Source organism: Mustela nivalis, assembly GCF_964662115.1.
Source record: "Mustela nivalis genome assembly, chromosome: 2".
NCBI lineage: Eukaryota > Metazoa > Chordata > Mammalia > Carnivora > Mustelidae > Mustela > Mustela nivalis.
In genome coordinates, this window is record NC_139021.1 from 29,048,050 (window position 1) to 29,058,435 (window position 10,386).

At 41.0% G+C, this 10,386-nt stretch overlaps 1 protein-coding gene across 2 annotated transcripts; it reads left to right on the top strand.

Annotated features, from left to right (window-relative positions):
- Positions 1-694: 694 nt before the first annotated feature.
- On the top strand, positions 695-9,638 carry TMEM74 (transmembrane protein 74). 2 transcript variants are annotated; one of them, XM_082720018.1, is made up of 2 exons: positions 695-822; positions 2,850-9,638. In XM_082720018.1, exon 2 carries the CDS (start codon positions 3,242-3,244, stop codon positions 4,151-4,153), a length of 912 nt encoding a protein of 303 aa, XP_082576144.1. In that variant the 5' UTR covers positions 695-822; positions 2,850-3,241; the 3' UTR covers positions 4,154-9,638. The 2 variants fall into 2 exon arrangements, with proteins under 2 accessions (XP_082576144.1, XP_082576145.1); XM_082720019.1 differs by having other exon boundaries at positions 3,080-9,638.
- The last annotated feature ends 748 nt before the right edge of the window (positions 9,639-10,386 follow it).

Consider the following 10,386-nt stretch of genomic DNA (forward strand, 5'->3'; position numbering starts at 1 on the left):
ATAAGATTTAAAAATTAAGGGTGAACATTAAATGAGTTAATGTATCTAAAGTGGTTAGAAGAGAATCTGGCAGTAGTAAGTGTTATTTACGTTAACTTGTTATTTTGGGTCATTACTATTCATAATTCAACAGATACTAGACAGTTGGCTAGGCACAGGGGATGCATAGGCAAACGGGACAATCCCTCAATGGTCATATTTCTCCTGATTTTGTGGGCAAGGCAATGACTTTGGGAACATATTCCTGAATAAACTTTATAGCAACCACTTAGTGTCTTTGTAACCTTGGATGAAAGACTTAATTCCTCTGAGCCTCTCTCTTGTCTGTGGGATGAGGATTAATAAAATCGACTTCGAAGATCTGTTCTATTAAATAAAACAAAATATGCATATTGCCTGGCACAGTGTTGTAACTAAGTGTACACTCCTTTCCCCCCAAATCCTGTAGCCATACCTGAGTCTGGAGGATCCAACCCTGAGTTTAGGATCCAGCGATTTCTTCTAAAGTGCCAATCAGGAGTGTGGACGTACAGCGGGACCATCTTCGGGAAGGGCAAAAGCGAGGAGGAGGAATGAGAAAGAACGAGGTGGGGGAAGCGGGGAGACCGCCCCTGGACTACATCTCCCGGGATGCTCAGCAAGAAGGAGAGCCCCGCCCCACCCGGCCCCTCCCAACCGGCACAGCAGGCGCTGCCCACCCCGTGGAACCCAGCGGCGCGCTCAGGCTACAAGTGCCTTGGCTGGTAATCGGGGGACTTTCCCGAGGAGCGGTGCAGGAACAAGCGTGCGGTGCTCGAGCCGCACGTGGTGGTCCAGGCAGGGGTAAGTGACGGAGAGTCGGACCGGGAGGAGGCGCTGGGGCGAGGGAGAGACCCCAGGAGCCCGGCGGAGCGGCAGAGCACGTCCCCAGTCCCTGTCCCAGGTGCTTGCCCCGCCTCGGGGCGTTTGGCGAACGCGGCCGGACTCCGGGTGCCTTGAGGTTTACCCGGAATGGATGACTTGATCTCGCAGGGGACGCTGCTGCCCGGCGTTAGCTGCACGCCCTCCCCGCACAGCGCGCGCTGGACGGATCGCTAGGTCGCCTCCCGGAGACCAGCCTCGCCCGTATTAGTTAGTTTCAATGCAGATAATAATGCTCTTAGTTAATGGGCGGAGGAGGTAGAGCGCTGTCCCCTTGCTTTGAGGTGCAATCGCATTAACCGCGCTCTTAAGCGGAGAGAGGAGAGGCAGGAGACGGAAGGAAAGAGCCTTTAGCTTGGTCCCATGGGATTATCCTTTCTCTACAGAGGATGGAAGCCCCGGATTATGGAGCTGCAAAGGGAATCGACTGTGCAGCGAGTGTACCTCCGATGAAACAAGCGGGGTCTGTCTCTAAAGAGCGAGAGAAGCAGGAGAAGGGGATTAAGTAGAGATTTCTTTCCCTCTTTATTATAAATTGGAAGTCCCATAAGGAATCCTGTCGATTTTATCCAGAGTAGGGCAACGTGATGAGTTAGTCGTGCCAAAAGTTAATCAGAGCACCTTATGTCTGAGGGAATAGAGAGACGGTTTTTCATTTCAGGAATTGATCAAATCCGTTATCACCACTTCCTTCGTGGAGGGATCCGGCTGTAGGGATCTGTGTGTGTCCACTTGCTAAAGGAAAGTTCTGGGTCAGGTGTATGGTTTTTTGCTTGGTTTTTGTTTTGTTTCGATAAGAGAAGCTTTGATATAAGGGGAGAAGTGGGTTTTTTTGTTTGTTTGTTTTCGGGTTTTTTTTTTTAGACAAAACAATACAAAATCTAATAAAGAGCAGAAAACATGTGGATTCCCTTTCCCATATTTTAAGTGAGTTGCCAGGTAGACCTTAGGTAAGCCTTATTCTTGTGTCTGCGTGGGTTACCAGCTGCTGGAGCTGTGGATTTTGAACATAATAAGCCTCCAACCATGGGTTAAATCAACTACCGCCAGAAATTTGGAACCAAAATATAAAAGGGCCCTTGCTTGAAACTGCTGTACTTAGTGATAGTGAAAAGTGAGTTGTTATTCTTTATTAGGATGGCAGAGGCATAGAGAGATGGGCAGGCAGTTTTCTGCTTAACCCAAAGTTCTATCACAGAAAGCATGCTGCTGTGGCATAAGGTCAAGGTAAAGTTCCAAGGCAAATATTGGAACTATGTTAATAGCTTCTCACCTGCTCAACTCAACAGAACTGTGACTCTGTGGGTTTATAATTTGTCTTTTACTGTCCGTTTACTTCTAAATAAAAACTTCTGGATGGCCAATTTCCCATGCATGTTTGTTAGCCAAGTGTACACAGGGAGAAGGACTCAGACCCATTCAGACACAATGAGCAAGAGTCACAGATCTGCACCTAGAGCAGGTGTGTTTGGGGAGGGCGGGGAGTGGAGCACACCGGTCCATGGTATTTGGCAGGGATCACACAGTAAGGCATGTTGTCTGCGCACTTCTGGGTCCAGAACAAGCCGGCATCATGTAGCTGCAAGGGCTGAGAATGAAAACACAATGAACAAGCATGGGGTCTTGTACAGACAGGGCGGTGGGACTAAGGGCCTTGGATGTGCGAGGTGGAAATTTAGGAGAGGTGGCTAGCCATCTTTCACCCACTTCCAAGCTACTCAGTCAAAATGCTGAGCTCCTGGGCCAAGACAGCCCAGCTGATGGTGACATATTTGTTCATCCATGGTAATGCTCTAAAGCTAATCTCTATTAGAATCTGTTCTGAACTAAAGAGAGTGTAAACACAATTTAACTGAATTGTTGAGAGGTGTGTGCTTCCCCAGGTTTTCCAGAAAATCGCAGCTCTGCTAAAAAAGGTCCCCGCGTCTCTCATTTGTGTTTCTCTACAGGAAACTTGCCTTCTTACTTGAGGGATCCTGTCACAGAAATGTGTGAGTCCTTGGATAAATTTGGCTTGGTGACGGCAAAGCTTCCCTCAGAGACACTGCTACTTCCGCTGTGCTCCTTTTCTGCCCTGACCTAAGTTTCTCAGTGTCAGTCCCTCTGCCAAGTCGGAGGATTTGCCCTTTTCCCACTTTCCAGCCACGAGGTATCCTCTCCTTTCTTTTATCCCTTTTAGGACGAGCTGGGGTTCGAAGTGTCCACGACAGTGGCTGAAAAAGAGATGGGGGCCTCAGGAGTGAGACCCCTGGTCATGCAGCATTAGGTCCTACTGGGTTCTTACCTGTGTGGTTTGTGGCAGAATTCTGGGAAGCTGCCGGGGGATGTCTGACTAGCTCCAATGGAGCTCCACAGCCTTGACAAGAGGAGTGGCCAGGCAGTCCTGTGCGATGCTGTGGACTGGCATTCAGGACAGCTTCCTGGTGACCAGGCAGATGCAGCCGCTGCCAGAGCTGCTCTCTGCTGCCAGAGACACTGTATGTCAACACCAAGAGCAGTTGAGATGGAAGGGTCTAAACTTAGCCCTGCTCCGGCATGCCCCTCCTCCTCTCTGCAAGACAGTGTTATTCAGACGGACTCCTTGCCACCAGGGTCTCTCAACTCAGGGAACAACCAAGTAACAGCAGGACGGAAAGTCTGCAACTGCTGCAGCCAGGAATTCGAAACTTCTTTCACCTGTGTGGATGAGAATGTCAACCTAGAGCAAAGGAACCCGTGCTCCCCTTCGGCAAAAGGGAGCCATCACCTGGGAGACCTTGGCTGGGGAAATCCGAATGAGTGGTCTCATGAGGCTGCCATATCCTTGATATCTGAGGATGAAGATGATATAAGTTCGGAAGCCACATCTTCAGGGAAGTCCGTAGACTATGGTTTCATCAGTGCCATCTTGTTCTTGGTCACTGGCATCTTGCTGGTGATCATCTCTTACATTGTCCCGCGGGAAGTGACGGTGGATCCCAACACCGTGGCAGCCCGGGAGATGGAACGTTTGGAGAGGGAGAGCGCAAGGCTGGGGGCGCACCTGGATCGCTGTGTGATTGCAGGACTCTGCCTGCTCACCCTTGGGGGGGTCGTTTTGTCCTGTTTGCTGATGATGTCCATGTGGAAAGGGGAGCTATATCGTCGCAACAGGTTTGCCTCTTCCAAAGAGTCTGCAAAACTCTATGGTTCTTTCAACTTCAGGATGAAAACCTGCACTAATGAAAACACCTTGGAACTGTCCTTGGTAGAGGAAGATGCCCTTGATGGATAGAGTTAATTCTGGTTGTGAGCCTACTGAGAGTCTGCGTTAGCATTTTATATGAAAACCAACCAACCAACCACATTCCTTAAAATTAACAGTGCAGTTTCTTTGCTTGGCAAGAAAGGCTTATTTCCCAAACCAACAGCCAGTGAGTGGTTTTGTTCTGGATGTATTTTTTATTTGGAAGAAAAACTATGTAAGATGCATAAAAAACTACAACCAGCTACACCTGTTCTAAAGAACCGAGATTAATTCATCTATAATGGCCATCAGCTTCTACTTCTATAGCAAAATATTTCTAACAACCAGTGTACAAATGATTTCTCTTACATGCTATAGGGTATTATTCTTTGGACATCAGTAGGTCCTACATACAGTAGGATCAAGTACATACATACTTTGTGAAAATGAACTTAAGCACTAATCACATAATAAGGCTTATATTTAATTCTCAAAGGTGCTTATCCATTCTCTTGCTAAATTCTTTCTTCCTCTAATTTGGCTGAATACTAAAATATAATGTTTTGAATTTGAATATTTTGAAGCTTGGGGATGTTGATTATTTTAAAAAATGCAAAAACACATCTGTTATACTTAAAATTATTTCTGTGCTCAGAAGTGGTAACTAAGTCATTAGAATAAAGTTTCCAGTAAAAGAAAAATAATGTAAATCATTATAAGACCAATCTGAATTTAACCCAGAATTGTAGTGCCAGATAGTAGCCAGTGTTGCATGCCCATTTTCTAGATGAAGTAAAATTAGTTGCTTATATAAATTTCATTTTCTGTTTGTGGTTTAGCCATTAGACAGTTACCCAGGCTCTAGAAGTCTTTCCTGGTTCTTACACCAGAAAGGCAAAGCATAAGACATTTTTAATGTGTTTCCAGACATATAAACCTCTAGGCAGGTCTAAGTCATGATTGGCTTAGACACACACCCAGGTGACGTTTTATTGTCGTTTGGAAAAATACAATGCGATACAATTGCAGCTAGACTCTTAGAGACTGTGCCTAGAAGTTGGTTTCACTTCTCTAGGCTAAGCAACAAGCCATTGCCCCAGGATGGCAGCCGTCCTTAAGCCCATAGCCAAAAAATTAAAAAATGAGTGACAGAGAGAAAGAGTAAACACAGTGATTCAGTGGGAACTGTGTCCTCCCCAAAACTTACCTCCTCCAACAGTGGTCTAAGCATCATTTTTTCTTTAATTTTTAAAATTAAAAAAAACTTTTTTAAAAGATTTTATTTGAGAGAGGAATGGGGGAGCTCCATCCCAGGATCTCAAGGTCCATGAGATCATGACCTGAGCCAAAGGCAGATGCTTAACCAACTGAGCCACCCAGGTATCCCCATAAGTGTTCCGAGTTCCTCATCCATACCCACATTAACTGTGAAATCTTGCCTCGTGACATTCAAACTTGCTCGGTGAGAGGCATGATGATCAAAGTGGTCACAGCTTTGTAGAACCCACACCCAGAGTCCACACTAACAACCTGTCTCTGTACAGTTATGGTTCAGAAAGGGGTCAGAAATGCATCCTTAGAAATAGCTTGCATTTTGCAATTAATCCTTGAGGTGTTTCCAACCTCCCATGGTAAGAGTTGTTTTAACTTCCATGGGGGGGGGGGGTCATTCTTAAAGAAGACTGGAACTTGGAATTTGGGGTGGAAGAGCAGAGAATAGGAAAGTGAGAATACAATCTCTTTATAGATTCTGAAGCCTAATTCTAATGCCGGAAGTTATTGTTTTTGAGGATTGTGGAAAACATCGATGACTTTGGCTGGCAGGGTGTGTGAGTCAGGATATTTATGTGAATGAGTTCCTGTGGCCGTCAGAGATTCACCTGATGAGTTTGGAACACTGTGTTTTACTAAGGGTTCAGATGAGATGCAAAAAGGTAGGATCAGAGGATAGTAAAAATAGAGAGGGCAGGCATTAGGTAAAAACGAGAAATTTTATGGACATAAGAGGAAGCTAGATATAGCTCAATTTGGAAATAATTGGGAGACTATAAAGATGGTATTTGTTATCTATTGCTGGTTCTTTGTGCTTTTTAAACAAAGTTTTTTTGTTTCATGTCATGGTTTGTGTTGAAGCTGACTTACAGCAGTATAAATTTCATTTTTTGAAGGTTTGTGAATTGTCAGATTCTGACCTGCATAGAGACCTACTTTACATGAAATTGAGGCAATAAATGAATGATATCCTTGGCTGGGCGAGTAGGTCTGAGTCTGTCTCTTTAGAAAAATACGTTTAAAAAAATTCATGCTTGTTCTTAGAAGCTAAGTGCGATCAGCTGAGTTTTGTTTTATTTATTGGTAAAACATGATTAGTTAGCTGAATTGCAGACTGATCTGAATTAATATGCCGCTCGATTTTCAGTCATGAAGGAAGACAAATTAGAGAATCAAGTGTTAGGAAGTTTTTCAATTCTGTAAAACTGGATAACGAAGAAAAAGCCAAAGCTTTTCATTGGGAAACATATAATGAATCTTACAGCACGACCAAATTACAAATAGTTCTGATATGATCTAAAGGATCTCTCTCTCTCTATGCATATATATATACACACATAGATATATAGATATAAATACAGACAGAGATACATATATAGGTATAATGGAATATCTATATCTATCTATCAAGATCTATCCCACTATATCTATATATGTATTTCTATCCATATATATAAATAGGGATCCCAGATAGAGATGCATATATAAATATGCCATTATATCTATATATGTATCTCAATTAGAAAAAGATATGCATGAGGAAAGACCTAACAAGTCAGAATATATTTCTTTCTTTCCTTCCTTAAAATTTTAAAATTGAACTATCATAATTAATGCTTATTTATTTAAATCTGTTTGTCTATAGGACGCATCTGTTTATATATGGGACACAGCTCTTTGAAGGTTCTACTTAAGTGATGGCAGACCATTACTCTAAGAGGAACCAGTTCAGAAAATCATCTGGGTGTCTCCTTGAGTGCTGTGTTGACACAGTGCAGCTAACTGCCTTAAACAGCTTTCCTCCAGTATTCAGGTGTGTAGTTCTAGTCCATCCTATCTATCAGTGCCTGAATTCAAGATGAGGATTACTTGAATTTAAAGTCACCCTGAACTTTAGACTCTATTGTTTCCAACCCGATAAAGAGGTTTTTGGCTCTAAATGTCTTTATTTAGAAGTACTTTGGCAAGATCAAGTGATAAATGTTATAGACATTGAACTGAGATAGCTGTGGTGTTGCTGGGCTTGGATCCGTCATGGAGATCTTGACCTACATCTATCTCTTGAACATGGTGCTGGTTGTTGTTTATGAAAGTTTTCATTACTAGACCTGGAACAGCAACTTCTTTCAGAGGTCCTTGTTTAGATCTTTTTACCAGGTTTCGAAAAACTAAAGTGAGTTACTTTCCTAATCTTAAGAGAAAGCAGATCATTATTCAGCAGTGTGGTCCAAAGGGGTGAGTACAAAAAAGAAAGCTTTCTCTATGACTACTGGGATCTATGTACTGCTATGGACTGCTATGGACTGTTTAATCCTCCTAATGACTTTAATAAACTGTCTCTTCTTAGCGCATCTTAAACTGTTTGTGGTAGAGCTGAATGTTTCTTTGCAATGATGAGTGTCCTTTCTAGACATTTAGAGCTCCTGAAGCAGACCTATATTCTGGCCCCCTCACAGGGAGAAAGTCTTTTCTCTAGGCTCCTCACTTCATAACTGATTCATAGTTCAGAGGAGCACAGGACTACTTGGAACCATGAAATCCTTGGTGGCTATGGTGCTTTTATCCGTATGATTACTATGCCCCCTTGGTTCTGTACTGCTAGAGACTTGCCTAATATCAGTATTACATGCTTTGCTATCTGCTTAATATATCTGAGTCCATCCCTCTCATACTTACTTGTTTTGGGAACTCAGCTGGACCAAGGCTGGCCCATGTCCTTTGAGGTGCAAATTTAGACAAAGAGACTGCCCTGCTAATTGTGCCTTCCCTTTGCCCCCCAGTGTAAGGAGAGTGATTGAGTGAGCACTATGCCAGTTGGATATCAGGAATTAGGGTTTGGTTTGGGTTCAAACCCTAAATCCAAGTGGCTCTACTTTTTGTTACTTCTTTGTGACAGGCAGAAATTCAGGCAAGAGCATTTGAACATTTCAGCCTTCATCTTTGATATGCGCAATGACAGGCATATGCAAAACCTTAGCTGGATTAATCATCTAGAGTTAAAGAAGAAAATCTTCTATATACTTAGTAGGAGCAGGTTTTTCCATCTGAAGGTCAGATTCCATTGCAGCAATTATTGCTACCACAAAAATGTGGTCTGACAAAAGAGATTCACAACCTTCACCAGTGGTTCACCTATTCAGCAAGATTTAATACCACCAGCTAGGTTCCACTGTGACAAAGGAATAAGACAGATCCTTATAGTTCTCTGTAATGGGGTTTGACCTTTCCCAGAATTGGGCATAAAGAATGACTACAATGAAAAGAATTATAATAATGAACTCTCACTGGCTTTTCCCAGTATAAAGGGTTCATAAGAAAGAGAATTAACATGTCATTATCTTTCAGCTGATTTTCAGCTATATCATTTTATGGTTCATAGTATTCTAGAATATTCTCTCCCTCCAATTTTTATGGGCCTTTGGAAATAATTTGCTTGATTTGTGCACTGACACTGTAAAAATAAGATGTTATTTTAAATATGTAAAATCAATTTCAAAATCTGTGGCTTACACTTAAGAGCATACCTGTGGTTTACATTTGTTAGTGTGTAAGTTTATGTCCACTCAAGTCTGTGTATGTATTAGGAGAATATTTTATAATTATAGAATTGTAATATCCAAAGCTATTGTTAGAATAATTTTTCTTATAGGAAATTTGGCATGCCTTAATGTTGACTTTAAGGACAGGAGAAGTCTTTCACAGGTCATGAATGAAGAATTTAGAATCAACCTCAGAATGAGATGCCATAATTACATAGGTCTCTTTTGGCTCTTCAGCATCTCACAGATGTTTGATTTATTTTTTTAACTGTGCGATTTCAGGCTTATAAGATTGTGGCCTATTTAGAATTAGTTTACCATGAACTATTATTTTATTTCAAGGAAATATGGAGAGTATATAGTATTTTCTTTTGCTCCAACTTTTAGTAAATCTCCTGTGTTTTGGGAAGAAAGAGCCTTATTTTCTCACTGCCGTCTTCATGTTTCCTAGCCAGGCTCTGAACAAATGTTATACAAGAAAGCGAAGATTGATTATTGCTATATAGTATATTGAGAGTTTCTATTTTGTGGTCTTATTGTGTTTTTTATTTTATTTTATTTTTCTTGCCAAATAAGAAAAATAATTTGATGTTGATTATGTGTTTTAATATGCAAAAAGGGCAGTTATTAAGGTTATGGGCTTTTTCTTAGGGCATGTGATGCCTTATATGTTAAGAGCAAATGTATCATATCATTTTAAAATAAAACTATTTATTAAGGTGTTTCATTGCATTTGTTTTTGTTTATTTAAGTCTGAATCTGTGGTGCTGATTTGGTCTTTTAAAATTATACTTGAAATTATTTGTTCAAAAAAATTGAAAGTATTATTTACCCTGTTTCAAATACAACATTCTTCTTACCACCATAACATTGAACAATGTACACCATACCTTATTATTTTACTTTATATGAAAAAGTCAAAGCTATTTGGATTTACTCAGTATTGAACTTAGAGTATGAATTGTGTGATGTGGAAAAAAATACTCGAATTAGTATTTACTAGTATTTTAAAAAATACTCATCTAAATATTTAGAAACCTTTGAGATGAGAAAAAAATATCAAATTAACTTATGTTCCTGCTCTAAAGCTTCTATTAATCTACTTTTGATCTCCATTTTCATTTGAAGGTTACACAATTATTTATATTATTAAGTAAAATTTTATCCTTATTATGTATAAGTTCTGTCAAGGTTGAGAACTGTAAAGGGACAATTTGAAGTGAGACCCCATATATATATATATATATATATATATATATATATATATATATATAAATTATACACACACACACACACACACACACTCACATATGCTGTTTTCGCTATAAGACCCCCCCCTTTTTTTTTTTTGTTAACCACCTCCAATCATTTAGAATGAGATACATATTGCTGCTACAATTACATTGAATCTTGCTACATGACTCTAACAGTTCAGCAGGGAGGCTCTTAGAGACTCTGACTGATGTAGCT